At 39.9% G+C, this 24829-nt stretch overlaps 2 protein-coding genes across 2 annotated transcripts; one reads left to right on the top strand and one right to left on the bottom strand.

Annotated features, from left to right (window-relative positions):
- Positions 1–3323: 3323 nt before the first annotated feature.
- On the bottom strand, positions 3324–9218 carry LOC102712052 (protein RADIALIS-like 3). The gene is made up of 3 exons (XM_015834110.1): positions 9135–9218; positions 4927–5196; positions 3324–3669 (listed from the first exon to the last, which is right to left on the bottom strand). The coding sequence occupies exons 2-3, from the start codon at positions 5169–5171 to the stop codon at positions 3648–3650; spliced, it is 267 nt and encodes an 88-aa protein (XP_015689596.1). The 5' UTR covers positions 5172–5196; positions 9135–9218; the 3' UTR covers positions 3324–3647.
- Positions 9219–18435: 9217 nt separating this feature from the next.
- Positions 18436–24282, top strand: LOC102711775 (U-box domain-containing protein 5-like). The gene is made up of 6 exons (XM_006647701.3): positions 18436–18647; positions 20392–20491; positions 20931–21116; positions 21229–21336; positions 21771–22963; positions 23168–24282. The coding sequence occupies exons 2-6, from the start codon at positions 20435–20437 to the stop codon at positions 23940–23942; spliced, it is 2319 nt and encodes a 772-aa protein (XP_006647764.1). The 5' UTR covers positions 18436–18647; positions 20392–20434; the 3' UTR covers positions 23943–24282.
- Positions 24283–24829: the final 547 nt, after the last annotated feature.

The following is a 24829-nucleotide window of genomic DNA, read 5'->3' as shown; positions in this document are numbered from 1 at the left end:
TTATGAGTTTTAAATTTGAGTTTAAATTTTTTTATTGACTTACCCACACTTCTCTAATCGTTTTAAAGGTGCATTCTCTTCATGTAGAAATATAAGGGACACTATATTTTCTAAGACCAGATTTGAATCAATAATTGCTTTACTAGTATATACTTTATATGACATGGAATATAATCATAGGAAATATTTTGAGTATTATTAAGTTAAAAAATTACTCCGTCCATCCTAAAATAAACAAACCTAGGATTAAATGTGACACATCGTAGTATTACGAATCTAGACAAACCTAAGTCATTCGTAATATTTGAATGTGTCATATTCAATGCTTGTTTTTTCTCTCAATTAACTGACTCAGATTCCCTCGTTTTTCGTGTGCATGATTCCCAAACTATTGAATAGTGTGTTTTTTCCGAAAATTTTATATAGGAAAGTTGATTTTAAAAAATCATATAAATATAATTTTTAAGTTTTTATAGATAACAATTAATTAATCATATATTAATCTATTGTTATATTTTCCACGCATGCTTCGCAAAATTATTATCTATATTTTCCAAAAACACATTGTTTACCAATTTGAGAAGCGTGCGCGCGAAAAATAAGGGATATGGTTTAGTTAACCAGATAAGAGAATCTATAAGTTCACATGCAAAACAACTGTTTAGTAGTATTAAGTATTATGTCATGAACCAAAATTTATAAATTCACATTGTCTCATCTTTCTGGCTTGAAAAGGAATTTAACCAAACAACTCAAAATCGTATGGGCTCTTTTGGGATACTAGGAACAGAATGTATTGCATTTAAGCCTGCTGATTGGCTTCAATCCAATCCAAATCCACTCTAATCTGTCTCTTCACACAACAGTCCACTAAACCAGACTCATATTAATTATTCTTCGTTAGGATCCAAGCCAGACCAATATAAATTCAAATTTATTCTAATGTGCACCAGACCATTTGGCTTAAATGAGTCTAATCTACTCTAGCAGAATGAATGTACTAATGGTTTGTCTCATCTTTGTTAGTTGTATAAACTTGGAACTAAAATTTTTAAACTCACGTTCACACTATAAATATTTATCAAATTTGACTGAAATTTGGTGTGATAATTTATTAGGTATAAGAGCAACTTTATGTAAATTTTGATCAATTTCTAAATATGGGTCCCACATATATCTCTTTTTTATCCATTGGTTATCCATTTGCCCTCCACAGGACAAATCCATTTAGAATGTTAAATCACCTAATCAAATCCAATCCATATCAATCCATTTGTCCGTATGACCTAAACCAATCCAAACCGATTGAATTAGCAACTCATTTGCACCAAACCAAATACTATTCAAATTAGAAACCAACTCAATTAATACATTCCTATCAAGCCCATCAGCAGACCTAATTGCATTATTGTCTTGCATTAGATTAGTTAGGTGTCAAGCCACAAGAGGGGATGCTACCTCATGTTACAAGCAAGATATGTGAGGATAAGCCATTAAGCCAAGTAATAGACGATCAAGACTTGTAGAGGCATATAACCTACATATTGATTAGACACTAAGAATTTTCACTCAACGTATACACTGTTAGTGGCTAAGCATCCAAGAGGAGTTGATGTACATATACATAAAGTTTGGACGCTGAAGCTTTATAAAGGGAAAACAAATTGTTGAAGTTTTTTTCCGAACAGATATATCTAGTTAACATAAGACACATGTTTTCTAGCACAACAATTCGTAAGAAAAAAATTCATTTGCATGTTCCTAACATGGCATTGTTCCCTGTCATTGATGGAAGCTATGGTATGGTGCGTTTGTGCTAGTGAAACTCCCATCATATCTTGTCAACTTTTCAGCTGATGGATAGAAATCCAGTCTCTGTATCTCATATATTGGCAATGGCGGAACCAAAACATTAGTGCCAACTAATAAGACCTGGCTAATTAATCATTGCCAGTTCTTTTAGTATCGATCAGCTGTTATACTCAGCAGTACGTTGACTGTGCGCTGTCGGTTCAAATGTTATCCCTTGAGAGGGGCCAATAGGCAACAGTGTTAAAATTTAGCTACAGTTATTCTTGGTGGTTAGTCGAGTCCCTGTTACTAGTTCCCCTCTCCCTCCGCCTCTAGATTTCAGGGGACTGTACATGCTCAACTATGCAAGAAAACCTTACGAAAACGTACCAAAGAAAATAAGAGTATAGCGGCACCCAAGCTAGATTGTGGAGCCCTGATACCCTAAAAAAATATACATGTGAATGTGGTCTACGAAAATCCTGAATTTATCGAGGTTGAGGGTTTGTTTGATTTCTTGTATAACATAGTGCGTTTCGATGGAACTAGACCCACATCTCTTTTTTTTTATGAGCACTGACTACCTCAGCTAACCACGCGGGAAACCAAACTCTGCATTCTTGCATGCAGTAAACCATGCTAGACGGATACAGGAAGCCAAACATCCCTTGAGGTCCTGAGTGATCATAGACGACCCACCTGGTGGACTTTCGTTGTAGTGCACTGAGGCCATTCACCAAAGCCATCAACCCGATCGACAATGGCATGGCAACCGTCTTGAAGATAAAATCAGATGCAACTATGCAAAGTTTAGCTTAGCTTGTGTCCTCCTGATACAAGACATTGCTACAATTGATTGTGTCCTCTTGTTGCAACTCGTAGCTACACTTGCATCTGATGCTGTGATCATCGAGTTGTAGCTTAGCTTGTGTCATCCTGATACAGCGTATTGTTACAATTGCTTGTGTCCTCTTGTTACAACTCGTTGTTACACTTGTATAGATACTGTGATCATCGAGTTGTTTCTTTGTCGATGGATGCTAGTATTACTCGGGACTGACCAACCTTATCATATCTTCCACGATCATAAGAGACTGCTGATCTAGCTTGCTTAGGGACCACCCTGCCGACAGAGCTCATGGCCCTCACTTGTCCAAAATGTTTAATTTTCCTTATCTTATGACTGTGGAGAATTCAAGAGTCTTAGACCTTAATTTCGTACATTGCATCCAAATGACCAAAAGCACCCAACTTTCGTTAGCGTCTAAATCCTGTTGAGTTATCGTGCAACCTTGCAGCATCGACTAAGATTCATAGTTGACTAGTTAAATACCTATGCTTTGCTATCGATTTTATGGTGTTATTAAATTTTCTTATATAAAATATCCAACTTAATTTAAATTTATACGTAGACATTAATTTATATTTAACTGGTTTTTAATATCAAAAAATTTAAGGACTAAATTATAAAATTTCACTACCAACACCACTGCTACTTTTTACTTTTTATAGGAGTAGCGACCAGCACGGCACACATTGGGAGTCCGTGAAGACAACGTGCACACTTAAGATGATACTAATAATATATGAACTTTCCGTCACAGAACTAAAAAAGAATATCAGATAGATAATATAATACTATTTGGCATCTTCAGATATATGAATACAACAATTCGGTAAACCAGTCGTAGCTCTATTGATACTATGTTACTAATAACTACTGGTCTATTATGGCCAGTTCTGATCCACGCAAGCGCATAACGAAATATAGAAGGTAGCATCTTCAAGGAGTCGATAATGTTTCGGTCTTGCTAGAACTCAGGCTGCTTTCAGCTTTCAAGATGTCAATGTCGCATTCACTGAAAGTTGTGGTACCTCCTGGAACAAGAAAAAACAGCAAAAATAAATCCATTATTCATCTACTTGAACGGAAAGATGAAGATAAAATGTTACTATTTCCATGCAAGACAAGAAAAGCCCTACTGTTTGAAAGCGCTTTATACCCATCATAAAGGCAAAAAACTTTTAAGGTGGTGGGGTTCTATCTTGCTTTTCTTGCAACTCTTCAGTAAAAGACGCATGGTTGCTTAATGCTGTGCTAGGTTCCATTGTCATGGGGCCTCTCTCTCTTTGGAGAGGAATCCAAAGGCAGGTCCCAAAAAGATTAATACAATTCTTGGCTCTTTTGCCTGTCTATTTTCTTACAGATGTACACAACTAGAGTAATCAAATTTAAAGAGCAAGTGTGCGGCAGTGCAAACATCCGGATAGCAAGAATACCAATTGTTCACTTGAAGAAACGATTTTCTGGGCCACAGGAGTAGAGCATATAATGTGCAGTTATGGGTGCTGGTCTACTTATCCTTTTAGCAGAGTGCACTCATCTCTTGTACTCATAATTGAGTGGTCAAGTATTTAAAAGTTAGGAACTAACTAGGACTACTGGATTCTCCCCATATCTTTCCTCATATTAAGGACTTTCGAATCGAAACCAAGTTAGATCAGATGCAGTCTGCAACAATCCCAAACAGATTATTTCCATTTAGCAGAATTTTCATGTTGACAAACAAAGCATGTCATTGACAATTAGACAAGGGAGAAAAAAGAAAGAATATGAATTCTCTGATTGAAATCAAGTCCCAATCAACATAGAGCACAAAACAGGAAGAAATAGCCCAGCTTGTTATTACTAATTGGAATAAGGCCAGAAAAAAAAGGCACTTTGAATACCTAGTGAAATTTCATGTTTCATAAGAATGTATAATTGGGACAAACTACTGGCATGACATGAGAAATAACTCACCTACAGCTATATCCTAAGAAGATTTGTTTAGCTTTGTGAAAATCACATGACAAAGATAACCAAGGCTGACCCACATGCAGAAACAAAAAACTAGAATATCTAGCTAAGGAAACAAAGCAGAACAAGCAATAAAAAAGCATTTTGCAGATTGGAAGGGTAACAATAATCAAGGTGGATAGCAGAATATAGTAGGCCAGAAACAATCAAATGGACAAAAACCTCTAGCTCAAGTAAATATATGACCTGTGTAAACTGCATCAGAAGAGGATGCACATAGTAATGATGGTGCACGTATGGAAAACCATGGAGGAAGTGATGAGCCACTAAATTACCTCTGGTCCTCGTTGGCATTGCCCCAAGAACTGCTGCTACCACTGGATCCTTGATGGTTTCCTGCAGATTCAATGTGATGCAGGTCCTTGAGCAGCTCTTCATAGTGCCTCTTCACCTCATCAGCAGTCTTTCCACCACCAACCGCCCGTGCCACATTCTGCCAGCGGTCTGGCGTATCCCTGTCATATGTTGCCAGTGCCCTCTCAAACAGCTTATTCTGCTTCGTTGTCCAGGATGAACTCATTCTCCCTCAAGCAAGGCCAAGGGTCCTAGAAATGGATACTACTTGTGGTTGCTTGTATCTCAATGGAACAAAGAGTGAGTGAGGTGCTGCTATTTATACTGAGGGGTACCAAGAAAATACCCTGTAATATGGTGGTGATGTCACTGGTGTGGATCATGTTAGAAGCACAGAATGAACTGACAATATTGTGCAGGAGAACCTGCTGCTTCATTTATTTGGTGTCTTATGGAGGAGTACCATAGAGGTTTACCCTTCTAATAACCCCTTTGCCCCAACCGCACTAACACACAAAGTCAAGAAAAAAAAGCCTATTTAAAGAGATCATTTATCTTTTAATTCCTGTTTGGGACAATGCACTAAGAGTGCATTTGATGATTAACATATGATAAGTCACATATTATCACAATACAAAAGTATTAAGGGCAGTGCTAGAGGGCCCTACTGACACTACCAACTTGCAGAATTTTTCGATTAAAGGTGATTTCAGGTACTGATTTCCAGAATCCTAGTCAACTAAATGGCTGTCGAAACCACGTAAAATGTACATAAAATGTTTATCAGTTCAGTGACTATGACAAGCGAATATTTTTAGGAATAGAAGTTGTGCGCGCGAAAATCCCCCAGGTAAAAACTAAAGACTAACAAATTATATTTACATCCTCCCTCTCAAACAGAGATTTTCAAAGTTTTTTTCTGTCACGATCTAAATGATGACATATGTGAAGGTCCTAACCAGTATATTGAATGCGCGTATTATACTAATTTTAAGTAGTATTAAACTGTTATGTTCAAGAGCAGAATTAGAGTGTAGATTGGCTTGTGCAGTGCGTATATGGTGGGGCAGTCTTCACTGTAACCTTAATTTCTTTTTCTGCATCTTCACTGAAACTCTTTAAAAGGAAATGGTAATACAATTAGTAGGAATGGATACACATTAAATATATGCCCATTTGTACTTTCTCTAATTCAGGGAAAAAAATCCTTTATTGTGTCAGAAATGATAGAAGTAATTATGTACCCTGTAATAGATGTTCAAATGCTAAGTCATTTTGATGTCCGATCACAAATATTTGACATTTTGGAAATTGAATTGGCCATTAATTTCTACTTCAACATGTTTATGAAACATAAATATATCATGAAAATACTTTTCAAGACAAATTTACATAAACCATATTTCAATTTAATTGCAGCCATCCCAAAATGTCATCAAGTTTTAACTGGATGGAGCAATATAGGTTTATTCTGGTTAAAAAAATTGCAAATAGGATATAGTGTACATGAAGCGTCATCACTAGATTGATGGGATGACTGCATGTTATTCTAGAGAATACATAATTACTCATGGATTGTCGGGCATTATGAACCTCCAGATTTTCTATAACAAAAAGGAACAGTTCTAATCCAAACATGATCTAGACAGCCTAAGTTATCTTTTCTGGTAACCCCATAGAATGATGGAATTTCCACTTATTATTAGGGATGAAAACGGTTCGGAATCTTTCCGGATTCCAGACCAGTTTTTGGAAACGGAAATTATCGGTTGGAATTTTTCGGATTTATCGGAAACAGAAACGGATACGGATTTTTTTTCTTAGAAACGGAAACGGTAAGGGCACTATCCATCGGAAATCGGAACCGGTCGGAAACTTTCTGGAAATTTTTTCGGAATTTTTCTGCAGGCCTATATGACATAAACTCACACTATCAACCCAAATGGCTCAACCCACTTCAGCAAGTTAGCCTTGAGTCCTTAATCAAAACATATATACAAACAATTTACTTTGTAACAACTTATATGATGCACACTTTATTTTATAATATGATAGTGAACTTTTATAATAATATGGGTGATTTGCACTTTACTATAATAATTGTAAATTATAGCCTTTATTTGGTATTTAGACCATCATTAACAAAATGACCTATGAACTTAGTTGTAATGATAAAAAGTGGTACGGTTAGTTGCTAATATTTGAAATTTTTGATCCAATGTTTTAGGGAAAAAAATGAAACCTCGGTTTGAAAGTTTTTATATTGTGATAAATTTCCGTTATCGTATCCAATCCAATTCAAATTCGTCTCGTTTTCGTATTCGATAATATTCGATTCCGTTTTTGTATCTGAGGTTTCCGATTTCGATTTCGATTCCAAAAAAGATATGGAAACGAAAACGGTAAAGATGGTTTCCGTCCGTTTATGAGTCGTTTTCATCCCTACTTATTGTAACAATGGCCCTTCCTTGTAAAAGAATCATATCTTATTTCTGCTTGCTTGGTTCATATGGACCTTCTAGTGTAATCACTTCAGATCTTTTTGTTCTCAAAGGACTTATTGTTCAAAAGAACTTCAACTGTAAGCTACCCAAAATGAATTTGCCGATATTTATAAATGACTTGACTTCAGAAAAGTTTCTGTTGAAATTTGATTTGACAGTTCAGTTTTAAGAACACTGCAAATTCTTAACATTTACTCCCTCCATCTTAAACTATAAAAACCTAGCTCTGGATTAGACACAACCTAGCACAACGAATCTGGACGAAGTACTAGGTTGTGTCTAATTCAGAGTTAGGTTTTTATATTGTGAGACGGAGTGAGTACTTTAGATTTGTGTTCCTTCATCTTAGCCCTTTTTTTGTCCCTTCATCTTATTCCTCAGGACTTCCAGTTAAGATCATAGTCCTATTACGTATACATTTTGGCCAACATAAATCAGTTGACTAGGCACAAACTGGAAGATTGTAAGATTGTAATAAGCGTGAGGAAAAGGTCATCTAGTTATAACGAAGAAAGCCTAGAAATAGGTCATAACTGAAGGTGTGGATTACAGAACATGTACTGGCTCCTTTACATCAGTCACATACTCACATCAGCAAAAACAAAAGTCACCTGCACATATGCGAATCTCCCACGTGATAATTCAAGTTCTCAACATCCTAAGGTGCCAACAGGTGGGTTTGAGACAATGGGGATGAATCCCCACCATGCAAGTGGCCAAGATTCTCATATTACATGTTACAAATCTCTACAACCAAGTAACAGGCATTCTGTTCACAATAATCTATTGTACAAGTTGGGTACTTGAGCAAAATTGGACTAAAATATTTATCTGAATCTTTAGAACTCAAACTTTTACCACCCAATGGTATGACTTCAACGGAAGTTATTTGCTTTCAACTATTTTGTGCTTATAATGAAAGGTGCAATGAACCACAATACTTCCAAATATATCTAGATGGAACTTATTGTTGACTGACAAATCCAGACTCGCTACAACATTAGTGTGCCATGATATATAATGCAGTGAGCAAAATAATATGAATGATAAACAAGCAGAGGAAATTTATAATCAAATGCACCAAACTCCTAGCTCTCCCAAAGCAAGCAAGAAAGAGAATTTTATGATTAATCATGCATTTATGTCTGCAGACAAGCATGCAATTATGTGACGGTGACATCATAAGAATAAACGGATCAACATCGTATACTAATATAGAAAATCAAAGATTGGATTCCCAACAGAGATGTGCACTTGCTGAAAAGTAGGGAACCTAGCAGGAAAAGGTAGCTGATAATTGATCTGTGGCATATGAGCTAAAGAATGATGCCTGGATAAGATATGATGAAGCCACTGTGAGAGGAGGAGGCGACGAAGTAAATAGATAAAACTAGAATAAGATCTAGCTGATCTCGGGCCTCGGAGCTTTGGTGTTTCTTCTTCTCGCAGAATAATTGGCCCAATTTTGTGTAGACAGCAGGTAGGCACGTAGGAGCATACTATTGGCATTTGGCTCCTGCTCTTGTTTTCAGTCAAAGCATGCGAAATGCCAAGTTCCATTTCGTCCCCAATCATAGATTCCCCCGTGTTAATCATCTCGCAGCCATAGAATCAGGCACCTACGCCACCCCAGACTTAGATTACGCGCAAACGAACTTTGGTAGAGGGCGGGGGCGAATCCTCACCTCACGGCTGCCTCGAATGGGCGGAGACTGCTACTAACCCCAGACCCTGGCCTCCCGCATTCGGAAGGACGCCTCGCCCATAGCGGAGCCACGCGGCCGCCGCCGCCACCGCACGTCGGAGAGGAGGGGGGACCGGAAGGCGGAGGCGCGGGAGAGCCGGGGAGGGCACGCGCGAGCCAAAGCCACGCGGCGCACTCCCCTGCGTGGCTGCGTGTGCGTCACTGCGTCCTCCTCCCGCTGGACTGTTCGCTGCGTCGTTGCATCATGGGGAATGGATACGTCGGCCCGGCCACGAGCCATGGCCCAGTAGAAAAACCGTCCGACTAACGGGTAAACGGGCCAACCTCTAGATCGTGCGCTCCACGCCCAGCAATGCACCCACCGGCCAACGGGCCCATCACTGGTTTAGGCAGCCTAAATAGTTTTATAAACACGTAAAACCAGAAATATATACTCTCTCCGTTTATATTATAAGACTTTTAGCTATACATAAATTCATCTACTAATATTATATATATATTAATATCTATATAAATCTAGACAACGCTAGAAAGTTTTACATTAAACATAGTTAATACCCAATTAAGTATTGTTACCTCCTTGAAATAATAAGTGTAACCTTGTATTTCGAATAATAAGAGATACACCTAATAAGTACTCTCTGATGATGTCGTAGATTTTTTGACTTACATTTGATCATTCGTCTTATTTAAAAAATATATAATTATCATTTATTTTGTTGCGATTGATTTATTACAATATATATTTTAATTATAACTTACATTTTATATATTTAAAAAAATGAATGAAATGAATGGTCAAAATGTTTCAAAAGGTCAATATCTTCATCTATTAAAATACAAAGATAATACTATATACTTTCTCTGTCCCAAAATATATTTTTCACTCATCACACACCTACCAATACAAAAGCCAAAATACTCTCTACTTTATCAAATCTCAATACAATTATCTCAGACTTTATTTATTCACAGTGCAACTATTCATTGCTTCACAGAATCTAATGCAATTATTACTTAAAAATAAACTTATTGTAGGACAAATTAGAATGACTAAGAATAATCTTATTTTAGGACAGATATAGTGCATAATTTGAATTGTATGGCTACACTTATCATGACACAAAGATAATAACTATTATAAAATCAGAAAATGGATTTATTTATTTTTAAATAACTTAATTTTCATGAAATGTTTAGTAATTTGAAAAGCATGACCAGAGCACTTGCTTAACCTAATGTCGTCTCGGCGTGGCTGCCTTACCGTATCGAGAAAATTTAACTTTTTACCACTTTTACATGTTAATGATAATAAATTTGTCACGCTTCTCTCCCCCAACGAACACTTGTAAGAGGGATTAAACATTTTTGGGAAAGCCCCGCCGGTATTGCGTCGCGAAACGTGTGGTTTATTAGCAACAGGACGACTGACGACACGAGCGGCGGCGATGGGCGCAGGCCCGCAGCCATACGGCGGGTCTCTTCGGTCGTTGGGACGTCCGGGTCAATCCGGGGGATGGCGTTCGTGTGCGTATGCCGTCGTCTAAGGCTGGCTGGGTGGGTCAACCTCTCCCGTTCGTCAACATATACTTTTTTTATTAGAAAAATGAACATGTACTTATGTACAAAGAACCTTCCGTCAACTTGCACAAAAACAAGCGGAGAAACGCCGGCGGTGCAGGTACATGATAGCTACGTACTACTACTACATCACGTAATACAAGACGTGTTTGTGACACACACATACATACATACACACACTTAGGAGCAATGAGCCAATGAGTGGTAGCAGCAGCATCTTGTGTACGTGCATCCAGTTGATCGTCTCGCTCTGTGTTTGCGATCACGAGCCTATCGGTTGGTGTTCTGTAACCTTGTGCGCTGAAACACGTCCAGAGGCGCGTGGACGTGAGACTATGTACGTGGTCCTCGCGTGTGCTCCGCGTCGACGTAACCTTGTGACTTGTGACCGATTTTGGGATTCGGAATAATGGGCTTTCATTTTGGCCCACAACCTTCTTGTCACATGGTTAGCGACTTGTGGGAAATTGAGTAATTATGGTTTCTTGTTGGTACGTTTTCAAACTCCTAAATAATATGTTTTGTATAAAAAATTCTATATAAAAATTATTCATCTGGCTTTTATGAAGAAAGAGTTTCACCTTTACTAATTAATTTTGTTGTTTACATACATAAAATTTTATCAAAAGATAATACTCCGATTCTAAAAACTTCACCTATGTGCGCTGCATGCCTGCATGGCATGATGTGCTACAGTCCTAGCTCCTACGGTTGGTACGTTGATCTGGGACTAAGAGTGAGCCCAAGGTTTTCTAATCGCTCCGCAACAATTTGCAGTATGGTCCGATTCCGAGCTAACACACGCATCTTATCAACTTCCATTTCAGATCGATTATGTATTAGGAAATGCTTTTCGGTAGTACTATATCATGGATACGTGTAAACCTGACTGGTTATTGTGCATCATCCAGTCAAACCAAACGATCTTCTTTTCTGAAGGCTGGATTCAGTATTCCAGTCCACCAGAAGATCATTTCATATTATTGCGCATGCGCTTTTGTACTAGCTATATCTATTGGTGGGAATCAAGTCATGGAAAGTGACGATATATTAAACCCACAGGTAACCATCATTTGCTTACTGCATGCGCACCACTCACGTACGCTGCCTGGTGACATCGAATCAAGAAACCGAACAAGTTGTGAACTAGTCACGTTTGAATCGTTCGTGATTAAGCATGTCATTATATATATATATGCTCCTTGCGTGTTTCCGGATATTGGAAATCGGATCCAAAAGGAGAAACAGAATGACCAACCACCATTTTTCTAACCCGTGTAACCGTGTTGTGATCACTAGACGAAAAGGGACTCCCGGCCACGTACGTATGCCTTCTTTTACCAATTGACCATGAGATTATTCTCCGGCGTCCACTCCCGAACCGAGACCTAGCTTTTCCCCGGTCAAGAAAAGTCGCCTGAAGATTCATATGCAGCTGCAGGTCACTGTAGCAAATCTGCATATCTCCTCTCGTGACAGCATTTTTCTTTTCTTCGAAAGGTTCTGCCCTGACAGTGCTAGGAAGGATACTGTATCTTGTCTGACTCCAATGATGATCTGACCCGGAAGATCGAGCGAGGAAACATTCGTTGTTGCTGCGGGTCAATGGCTGAGTTTAGCCGAGGCAACGCAAGAAACGAGATTGGTGGTGAGGTCACCTGTTTGAAGTCTAAACACGGCTACCACGCAGAATGCCTCATATTTTTTTCGGCGTTTCTTCTATGATATCGATCGCTCGCTCGCTATGCTACAAACTCGCACGACAGCGTCACAGCGACGCGTGCTGTCGTGCACCGCGCGCCCGCGAGTGCGAAACATGGACTTTCGAGTTTTGATCGGATCAAACTTGCAGGCTTGCAGCCGGAGTAAACAAAACGCTGCGAAAACGATCGAGGCCGAGAGACGGGTTGAAATCGCGGAGATTTTTTAAAGCATTTTTTCCATTAGCATGATGTATCACTGTTTTCTATGTATATAGAAAAAATTTTACTCACATCCTTTCTTTTGTATCTCAAGGTACCGGTACCTCAAGATACCAAATCGTTTCTCATCATTAGATCTAGCTAAGTAGTATGTGTACTGTTAGATTCAACGATCAGAAATGATTTAGTACCGCGATGTATCGATACCAAGGATGAGAGTAAAACTTATATAGAAAACAGTATATCTCGTAAGACAGGGAAAATGTTTTTTTTCTTTCGCACAGTCGCCACCGAGGATTGACGAGGCGATCTGATGGGCGACGCGCGGCACGGCATGGCGCGCACGACCCGCGCGGTGTCGCGCCCGCGGGGACAGAGGCACGGAGCGGAGCGGTGCGGTGGAGCCGTGCGCACGGGAGTTCACGTGCGAGAGGGATGGGGTGCGGCGAGCCGTCGACTGCTGCATAGGTGCAGGTTTGGCCCCGGGCGTACACGCACACCCTGCGTTTAATGAACTGATGAGAACGACACTAACCACCCGATCGTGTCACGTGCATACGACACTAAACGGCCGTACACTGTGCGTGGTCGAAGTGAGTGAGTGAAGACACAGTGTCGCGTACGTACCGTCCAAAAGGAAACGAGACCAACTTGCTTCGCGATAGGATTCCATTATCAGTCCTGTTAACCGGGCGACGATCTGTCTGGGAAGAAAGTTCTCGAGGGAAAAAATCTAAACCGGAAAGGATATGTAGCACATAGCAGGCCAAAATCGATCGCTCGGCTAACCGCGCGCACACGGACAGCGACTCAACACGCATGGACCGCACACACGCTTTGATCGGATCGCAGTAAAGGCGTCTCTGCTTGAAACGTCGCCATGGCCGTGGCCGCCGCGCGCGAGCACTAGCTTTAACCGTCGCTCACGCGGCCGTGCAAGCGGCAAGTGTCGTCTTTCATCTCGTTGTACCGGGGCCGGTCGGTGGGTTGCAGATTTGCAGTGCTGAACATTGTTCACGCACAACTGCACAAGTGAATGGTGATGCGGATTTTCCATCTTTCTTTTGAGCCTACTGCTCGTGTCGTATGATTCATCGGGAAGTCAACCCTCTTACGTGTGTGTCACCGGTTGCTCGTCTTGCAGTAATCACGAAAAGAGAGACGCTCCATCACCACACGTCCCCGTGAATTATGAACCGCAACAAAAACTAGTGAGCCGATGCGCTGCCCGGCTGCACCGACACCAATGATCACCATAGGTCCACAGCCTCATCAGGCACTCGCGTTAGTGATGATCACCTTTTCAACCTAGCCAGTCCTGCGGTCACGCGACGAAAGTATTTTTAGCACATTGGGTAACATCATCTTCTTATGCAAATTACTTGAGTAGTTATTAAAACTAGTAAGGTGGTCCGCGTATTTGCGTGGCTAGATTTAGTTTATATTTAAGCTTTTGGAATACATTCCAAGTCTAAAAACATAATATTATTTACTTTACATCGTTGTTCATTTTAATTCTATTTAATATTTATATGTTTTCAAAATTTGTTATATAAAAATGGTTTATAAGCGAAAGTTACATCGCTAATCTATAGGCGATGATTTTTATTACTTTTTCGACTTTATTTCCCTTCTCAAAAATCATGAAACGAAATAAAGAAACTGCTCATGTGTCCTTTCTTTGATTTGCATCATTTCTGTATGCCACTATTCCTCATCTCGATCAGTAAAAATTTAGCAGCGAAGCATGCATAGCAGATCATAATCAACATAGAGTTATATGAATCCAAATTGTACTTGGGTTAATCACCCAAAAACATGGCCCAAAGACATACTTGCTCTAGCCTCTAGCACTTCATAGTTCCTTTGCTGATTATCGTGTGCATGCAAGAATTCACGCGTGAGATTAAATGACCCAGGACTTTTGAGCATTATCTAACTTTGGCACAATTTGTAACAATCGGATGGGCATGATTTTGATCCCAATTCATTTTTCTAACCAAATTGAATGGGTTGTTTTTTATTCTTTCTATATTCTTTAATACATAAAGTGACTATTTTCTATAAACTTACATATGAACATAATCTACATTTTATTATTAAAATATATGTCTACTGTAAACCGATGGTTAGCGTTTTTCTTTTTAACTTCAATTAACGTGGTAATTGCTAGGGGATTTCCTTTGCAATTTTGCATGGATCTATATAACTATATGGAATTTATGTACAACTATCCATTATACATATAACTCTTAATTTATTTTCGATTTTGATTATACGGTTATAATTTGGATAGAACATATGCTAAAATAGGAATTATATGGCTCTAATTTGAGTTGAGATCAAAATATTTCCAATCGGGTATCCCTCAATTTTTTATCATGCTTTTTTTCACAATCAATATAAGAGTCTAAATCGAGTCCTATTAATCCGTGATCATACTTTCTTTTTTTCACCCAATCCTAGTCTATTACGGTTTAACTAAGAGAACGTTCTCTAGCTGAATTGATCTAATCTAATTGGTTATGTTATTAGAAATATAATATTTTATATTTCTAAACACAATTGTATTTCTCATATAACTATAACTATCAATCTACACCGTTATAATCTAGATCCACCATGATCTAACGGTGTATATTTTTTTATAGCAAATCTAGACCTAACGATCTAAATATACTTTTGAATCTATTATACATCAAATTATGTCTATATGAGGAAGTACTATTTGGATTTTTCTTAAATCTCTAGACAAAGCAAAACGTAATCAGAGTTTTATTTTGGCTCTAGCTTCTAGGTCTTCAATCGGACAACAAAACAACACCCGGATAAATTGGTAATCAGGTTTGATTATGGCTGATCTTCAACCGGACAAATTGGTAATCAAAGTTTGATTATGGCTGGTCTTCAATCGGACAACAAAGGAACGCCCGGATAAATTATCTACTCTGACATGGAGATATACATCATTAAATATCAGCCATTAAAATTTAAACATAATCTAATCCGATGGTCCAAATATTTTCTTTTTTTCTCCGATTAATGTGGTAATTTCTAGGGGTATTAACAAATCGGATAATATCCGATCCGATCCGAATCCGCTCAAATTGAGGATGTGGTAGGGGTTTATAACTATCCGGTGGATACGGTGTCGGATTCGGATACGGATGTGGTATCATTAATATCCCGTGGATGCGAATTATCCGATTTTCTTATCGAATTATCCGATAGTCATTCTAGCGGATAATCCGAATTTGTTAGCCCGCAAAGTACTCAATCAAAAGTCCATCAATAGCCCAAATATTTTTCATCAATATTGAATGACAATGTATTGATAACATGTACATATCCCACCAGGTCATAATAATCCGTTTCCGAGCCGACTCCGTACCATTTCCGACATCTGCAACAATTCGTATCCGCATCCGCATCCGAAAATATCCACGTCCGCTTCGCTCCGTTTAAAAATTATAGTTTAGGATATGGTATGACCACTGTCCGTCTGAATCCGCTCCGTTAACACCCCTAGTAATTTCTAGTCTCCAGAACAAACGTGAAGCCTCCTTTTAGGCCTGTCTTTATATTATAATAGATAGATATATAAATGAATAATATAAAGTAGTATGAGACGTAACATGCTATAAATATACCATTTGACTTTTATAAGTTATAGAAAAACAAACATATCATATATTAGTTCAGTTTAATTTGTTTCTAACGAATTTAAATTTACACAAATTTATCATATATAATGATATATCTTATATTGATATGTATATAAACGTTTTCGACTGTTTTGGTAACATGCAGAAAAAAAGTGAAGGTTCACGGCTATTACCTGACCATACGTGGTACTGTACTAGTAGTACAAGTAGAAGTGTAGAATCCAAAATGCCCCAAGCGTGTCGCGCACACACGATCACAAAAAGGCACAAAAGAATTCTCTGCAGCACAGAAGCATGGACCGATGGATGGACGGGAAGTTTGATTGGCAGGGAGACGCGACCTCCACCAACACCCAACATTGCCTGGGCAGGTGGGCCCATCCTGCCGGCAAACCCCAACGCCAAGACGGCACCCGTTGCCTCTCGGGTGGTGGTTGGTTTGGTTGTCCCGGGCCAATCGGCCGCCCGTCGATCGCCGGGGGTGGCGTGTCAGTCGCCCTCGGCTCGGCGCGGCGGCCCGCGCATCACTCGCCTTCGCACAAAGCGGCTCGTTGTCACGGTGTCACCGGTCGGTCGCTTCTGGGCGTCCGGTTCGTCTTCTCCGTGAAGGGAGGGGACGAACGAGAGAGGCTGATCGGTCCCTCTGTCCTCGAGAGCAAACCTGCGCCACCCGCTCGATCAGAAAAGGCATACATAAATCGCGCTTTGCTCGCGTGTCGATCTGTTGCTGATCGCACCTCTCGAATCAGCAGCGGCTGTGACCCCGGTTCGCCAGCGTTTGTGTAGTCTCGTGTCGTTCTCACGGGCACGCACGAATCGTGGGTCGTGACGGATGCTTCATCACGACGCAAGGTTCTGCTGCTGCTGCAGTGCTGACTTGCGAGCTCAATCTTTTATCGCCTCGCAGAATCGTGATTTCGTGATCGCCGCCACAGGGCAGTTCAAACACTTCAACCGTGCTCGTGCCAGGAGATTCTTGGCCCCTCTCTTACAAGCCACGAGCTTCTGGAAAAACCAGCGCAACTGCCGTCTCTGCTCCTTTTCCGTTTTAGGGGGGTTTAGATGGTTAAATGAAAATTTTTGCATGTCACATCAGGATATCGGAAAGGTTTTTCGGACATGAATGGAAAAATAAATTTCACTACTGGCCTATAAATCGTGAGATGAATTTTTTAAACCTAAATAATTCATCATTAGCATATATGGGTTACTATAGTATTTATGACTAATCATGTACTAATTAGGCTCAAAAAATTCGTCTCACGATTTCTCACGTAACTGTACAATTAGTTTTTCATTTTATCTATAATTAATACTATATTTAGATATCTAAAAATTTGATGTGATGTTTATGCGCGCGGTGCGTGCGCGCGGCTGCCTGCTGGTGGCACCGATTACTTTTTGTTGACATGTCGAGCACCGAGCGACGAAGGGGGCGGAACGGTGACACGAGCAGTTGAGCACGCAACACGCCTGTCGCCTGAGATCAGGTCAGGTGTGGTCGTCGTCGCCTGCAACGCACCGCACCGCACGCACGCCGCGGAGGGTGGGTGGCCAACCGCCGTGGGGGTGGAGCCGAGGCGAGAGCCGCGTAGCGTGCGCCTGTGCTTGTGGTTTCCCCGGCGATCACATCATCGCGGAAGGTGGCGCTGGTGGGCGCGCGCAGCCACCAAAATCGTCGCTGCTGCTGCTGCCGCCTGCCCAGTCTAGCGTCGACTCGACTCTCGATCGCGAGCGCGGGCGCGGGGCCCTCCTCCCACAAACTAATCCCGCTGTCTCTCTCTCTCTCTATACCAACGCGATTGAGATAGGAGAGAGAGAGAGGGAGGGAGGGAGGGAGGGAGGAAGAGGGGAGTACTAGTAGAGGTGTAGAGGAGTCTCGGGTGGTGGCGCCATCGCTGGTGGGACCCGCGAGCCGCTACGGGGGGCGTAGACGACGACCGGTAAGAGGAAGGAAGGGAAGAAGATTAGGCACGAGCCGCAAAAGAATAATTAGCGAGCGCGCGAGTGGTAGTGCCCATCACTTCATCATTTCCACGATTCCGCTCTCGCTCTCTCCCCTTCTTCCGTTGTCCGTCTCTCTCTCTCCGCGGCCGCGCCATCTTTATCCGCCTCGAGGGAGGAACGCCGCTGTCCGCGACCGATCGTCCCCTTCCGCTCACCTTCGGGTTCGGGAAAAGATCAGTTCTTGGGCTGCAGGACGGCCGGGCGGACGAGCGGTTTGGGCGGCGGCACCGCGGCAGTAGGGGAGGTTTTGCCTGTTTCTTGCTGATTCCTGCGAGGAGTACAGGGAGGCTTTCAGGCAGGGAAGGCCTTGACGAGGAGGTTCGTTGATTTTCTTTTCAAGTGTTTTGCTTTCTATTGGTTTATTATGCTGTTAACATGTGGAGTAGGAGTATATCGTTGCTTGACTGTTGTTATCACCTGTTAGTAATCTGAGCTATTAGGATTTTTTTTGTTAACAAAGTAAGATTTTTTTTTTGGGGGTGGTTTCGATGAGCAATGAACCTCAGCTTCCTCAGCCGTGACTTGTGATTTGTTACTTTTAGTATTGTGCGGTTAGTTGGTTGCGTACTCGTGTCCTGTTCTTTCCTTGGGATCAAAACCTTGCGTTGCTTTCTTTCTGTTGTTTCCTTTTGCACGTTTTAGGTCCATTGTTTAATACAGAAGGGACCAATTTTTGCTCTTCGCTTCTCCTTATTCATTCTCCTTATTTGGTAGTCGACGTTGGGGTTTAAGCCTCATAGTAGTCATGATCAGATAATTTTGTAAAATTGAATACTCTTGTGCTTCTATCTTAAGATACCTTCCAGAAAGCTCTTGCAAGATTCAGGTATGCTTCCTTGGCACAGTTGGCAATGTGAAGTGACGACCTTAGAATATACTGTAATTTAGTACAGTACTAGTGTGTCCTTTGTCTTGTTAGGTGATTCATTCCTGCACCAATCTAGGGATCATATGAAACTGTCCCGTAGCCTTGAAAAAGCACTATAGTTTTGAAAAAAGAAATCAATTTCTCAATTCTCTTCCTGTGACAATACAAGGATGTAGAACGTACAAGTACAACTTATCAAATATGCATTGGCTCAAGAAGATGAATGTGAGCTGTACTAATAAACTGATAACACCATTTTTACACCTATCCAGTATCTGTTTAAAGAGTTAAATACAGTGCTTTAACCAATTGGCTGACTTTAACCTATGGTAGGAATTCAACTGAAAAGTGTGAAATCTGTTAATTGATCAACAATATGCTTCTTCCATTTTAAAATATAGGGCGTATTTTGTTTCATGAGGAAAAAAGTTTGACAAAAAAGATACTCTATTAGGATATAATTTTTATGACACAAAATTGATATTATTAGATTTGCATGTGAAAGTACTTTCTTATGACTATACTTTTGTGTTACATAAATGATATGTTAATAGAGTAATCTTTGGTCAAATCTTTGTCCCAACAAAACAAAATATGCCCTACATTTTGAAATGGAGGGAGTAGCGTTATATTGACCTAATTAGTCTTTTTTCTTTGGCAATATTGGGAGGCTGGGAGTTGGGTGTGTATATTGCTAGAACTTCTCTGTGTGCAAAGGATATGTATCCTGACCTATTTGGAATGAACCATTTTTCATACAATTTCTCTGCAAATTTATATGAGCAAACACTTTTTTCAAGAACACGCAAAAGGCTCACCATGCCATTTTATTTATAAAAGATGAAAGCAATAGCTACAGCCCACACCCTATGCATGGGTTATGGTATAATTGCTAGAGACTCTACTAAGATAAACAATTCATTAAATGTCCAGATGTTGATGTTCCCTTGAGTTTAGCTTGTTTAAAGTGAATAGCATTGACCAGAACAAACATTTCACAATAACGGATAATTCTCATGAAAGAAAACACAATTGCCATTTCCTTGATGGCATGACCACTAAATCCTTTGAGAGTCAGCATATGTTTGATCGAATTATGCATATCCTAAAACGAGAAAAAATAGTTACGCCTATCTTTCTACTCTGGTAAGATGCACTTTGATTTGATCCAGTTATTATCTTTTGCATTGACAGTTCAAGGCCCTTGAGATTAAAGATTGGCAGTCATTCATTGTGGATGGACAATAGCAACAAAGAAGATATGGGCCCATCCCAGCGTAATTCTTTCCCCAAGGTAGAAGGATTAATTGCTCCCTGCTTTTTACATACTATATTAATTTTCATTCAAGCATAAATTCTGTGGCTACTTGCCACTTTCATGCAAGTGGAAGCGCTCATGCAAATGATGGGACAGTCATGCCTCTGTGGCATGGTTAGTCATGTGAAGCTAAATGCTACTAACTGTTGAAGTTGTAATATTGATTTGAAGTTGCAATATTGATTTAAATATCATCATATAAAAGGAGAAGAATGAATCCTCATATTGCAAGATTTGAAACCTGACTCTCAAGAGACAACTCAACTTTCAGAGAATGTTGGGAATATTTAGACTGAATACTATAGTTTATTATCATTGTTTAGTGTGTCATTATAAAAGAATGATGTATTTGTCATATCCATGCCATATTCCCCATTGTTTGTATGTTTCTTATTCGACTGATTTGCTTTGTTAGGTTCACAGCTCAATGTGCAGTGAGCTGACAATGATGCTAGATAAAGTCTCCTCTATTCTTCCATTAATTGAAGCAGCTCGACCTGGATGTAAAGCGGGCATACAAGAATTATGCAACCTATACAATATAATTGAGAAAGGGAATCTGATTGTTCAGCACTGCGTTGAATGTAGCAAGCTCTACTTGGTAAGTTATCCTTGCATTTGTTGGAAACTAAGATTATAACACCCTTCATTATCACTAATTTCCTAACTTTTTTTTACCATTTGATGATTGTGTGTATGTATTTGTGTTTCAGGCTATTACTGGAGAGGCGATTGTATCACGGTGTGAAAGGATCAGAGACTCACTTAGGCGGAGCTTGTTCCTGATTGAGAACATGGTCCCACCATCACTAGCTAATCAGGTTAGTTCATTTTGTGATATATTTTTTTGTTTTACTCTCTATTATGTCAGACTCACCAACTCAAAGTCATTATAATGTTTATGAGTTAAGGAATAAATTTATTAGCTTATGTGCAGGAATTGCTATATGGATTTTCTTTCGGGCAGTAAAAAGGAACTACTGAAATATATATAGTATTCTTGGAATTTGATTTCATCTTCACCAAACAAACTGACTTTTCAAAGGTCTCCAGACCTATTTCTGTAAATGATTTAACTTGAAATACTAGAATTTTTTAGAAGCACATGCAATAAGCAGCAAATTGATTAAAACGTGCTTGTTATAACTTGCAGTTAGAGGGCATATTGCTGTATCAAGGATTTTGTGTATTGCCATGATATCTTTCTTGCACCTACTCCTTTGCTTTATTGTTTACGAAGTTAATTTTATCATAGATTGTTGAAGTCCATGATGATCTCCGGGACATAAAATTTGTTATTGATACCATGGAAGAAGAGGCTGGTAAAATCATTTTAGAGATGCTTCGGCAGTCTGATGCGACCGAAGAACTTGAACTTGAAACATTCCTGCAGGCAGCTTCAAACTTAAGCCTAACATCTCCTAAAGCTATGTTAATTGAACGAAGGGCTATCAAGAAATTGCTTGACAAGATTAGCGGTACTGATCCCAAAAAGGAGGGAGTTCTTAAGTTCCTTCTGTATCTTGTTAAAAAGTACGGAAAAAACATCAAACCAGAAACTGGTGACCAGAATGAAAGCACTCAATCCGAAAGCCAGTCTTCGAGCTCAAGTTTTGTTAGTGATAACAGCACTCCTGGAAAGTGCTACACACCGGCACATATCCAGAGAAATGAGGATCAGACTAGTCTGTCAGGAGCAGCCACACCACCTGCAGAGTTCTGTTGCCCATTATCAACAAAGTTAATGCATGATCCTGTCATAATAACATCTGGGCAGACTTATGAAAGAGAAAATATTGAGAGATGGTTTCGGGAGGGACATGATACCTGTCCCAGGACACACATAAAGCTAGAAAATTTCTCAATGATTCCGAATACTTGCATGAGGGATCTCATTTTCAATTGGTGCAAAGAGCATGGGTTCATAATCTCAGATTTTGTCGCTCCATCCAAAAATGCATACAGTTACTTACCAGAGCAATTGCATGGTTACTCTATGTCAAGTCTGCACAATGTTTCAGTACCTCTAATTGCTGGAAAAATCAGGGATTTTGTGATTGATCATAGCACTTCATCTGTTGCATTATCTGATGCCAGTTATATGTCAGATTCATCCCATGTGCGGGACATGGAAGAGCCAAAAGATAGTTTAACTCAGTTCTCTTGGAATGCAGACTATCAAGAATGTTTCTCGTTCCGCAACTTCAACCATGACAAGTTCCTAAGGTTCTTTTGCGAGCTATCCAAGCTCCCATTGGAACTCCAAGACAGGTCCTTTGGAGATTTGAAGAACATTCTTGATGAGGAAAATGAGGTTTCATGTGCTATGGTTTCCAATGGATTCGTAGAGGCATTCCTTGATTTCTTAATGAATGAAGATGGAAGCTACAGTATGCAAGCACAGAAAGTTGGGTTTCAGTTTTTTCATGTATTTCTCTCCAATAGCAGGTAACAACACTTCCTCTGAAAAAACTGACATACTTTCATCTGCCTTATTTTGTGATTTGAAAGGGCAAAATGTAAGCTACTTGAGGGCTTGCGCTCCCTTTATATGATGCTAGACTATCAATCGTTTGCTCTTGTAGTTAGTTTTACTCTTAGCTGAGACTCAAAACTGTAAGGTTTTTAAAAGCATATTTCTTTGATGTACAGGACTAATATTCTACACATGAATGAAGCAGCATTCCGCCTGTTTGTGTCCTTTCTTGATTCTGAGTTAAAAATCGAAGCTTTGTTGATAATTCATGAACTGGTTCAGCACCCAAGTTGTCAACAATCCGATTTGATGGCCTCTATTGTTGCTCCTCCGGTGTTCAAAATATTGGAGTCTGAAGATGCCGAGGGTCTCGAGCTTTGCCTGAAAATCGTCTGCAATCTTTCATCTGATTCGGCTATAAAGCCATACTTAATTTCACTGGGAATAATCTCAAGGTTGTCACCCATTCTTTCTGAAGGAAGCTTTGCTGAGTGTTGCTTGGAGATTTTGAGGAACCTGTGTGATCTGGAAGAAGCCACAATGCTTATAACAAAAACCGATCGATGCCTTGGTTCCATTGCAGAATATCTTGACACTGGAAACCCTAAAGAACGAGAGCATGCAGTGGTTATCCTTTTAGCAGTATGTTCCCTTAGTGCCGATGATTGCTTACTTGTAATGAAGGAAGGTGTAATCCCTGCCCTCGTGGACTTGTCAGTAAATGGAACTGATGAAGCAAAAGCTTGTTCAATGAAGCTACTTCATCTTCTCAGGGATCTGAGGCGAAGCGATCAGTTGAACAACTCATGTTCACAAGAAGTGGTCGTCACCGATGTAGTGGAAGGTCCTCCAGACAGTTCAATTCGCAAGCAGCCAATACCAAAGTCATCTCGTTTTTTCCAAAGAAAGTTGAACATTTTCTCAAAACCTCGGTCTCTTACGCTATTTTGAAATCTGGCAAAGATCGATTGAGTTGGTAACCCTTGTACATTTTATAGCACTAACAGTTCTTTTGTATAGGTGGTAGAGGCTGTATTGTCTGAAGGAAATGCCTGATGAGATGATCTTTTTCATCCTCATGTATTTCAGTAGAGTTTGATTAACAATAGTAATGCATCATGCAGATTGCAGTTGTTTGCATCTTTCTGTGTGTAAAAGGTAGTCTAGATATAGTTTTTTCTTTTCCTGGGCACTCTGCTGTAGTGCTATTCCATAGCAGCTGGAAAGCCTGAGAACAAGGTTTTGTTTATCTTATCTGAAGTTCTGGAGAAAGCATAACTGGTGTGATCCATCCTTTTGTTGACTGTAATTCCTTTTTCCTTTTATAGCTGGTATGCACTAGCGGAGGTATTAGCTGATTCGGTCAATTGTCAAAGAGGACCAAATTATTATGATCTAACATTCCAACTTGAATGGTACTAATTTCGAGTGGACACTGGGCCAGTGTGATAACATGAGGCTTATTAATTATCTAGAGCACGTCTTTGGGAGCTTAGCACTTTCTTATGCCCCCTCCATGGTTAGGGCATGGAAAATGGTTTAGTCGGCTGTTGTCAATATAATCTTTCCGCACCTTATCCAGACGATATACAAACAGCTCATATAACAGGTTATCCATAGTATAATTAATGATTCACTATATGGAACGTATATATAGTATTAAGCTGTTGTTTAGACTGTATATTGATCAACAGACACCAATCTTGTATCTCCTTTCTTTCTGCCCTTCACCTCCTCTGAGGCATTGACATATCCCACCGCAGGTTCTAAGCAGAAGGTAACATAATTTTTAGTGTTGATTTATGGTAACACCGATTACCTCAAGTTCGGAGGTGTAC

The sequence above is a fragment of the Oryza brachyantha genome, chromosome 2, assembly GCF_000231095.2.
Source record: "Oryza brachyantha chromosome 2, ObraRS2, whole genome shotgun sequence".
NCBI lineage: Eukaryota > Viridiplantae > Streptophyta > Magnoliopsida > Poales > Poaceae > Oryza > Oryza brachyantha.
The sequence above is the reverse complement of the archived record's forward strand: the minus strand, read 5'-3'. Positions and strand labels throughout refer to the sequence as shown.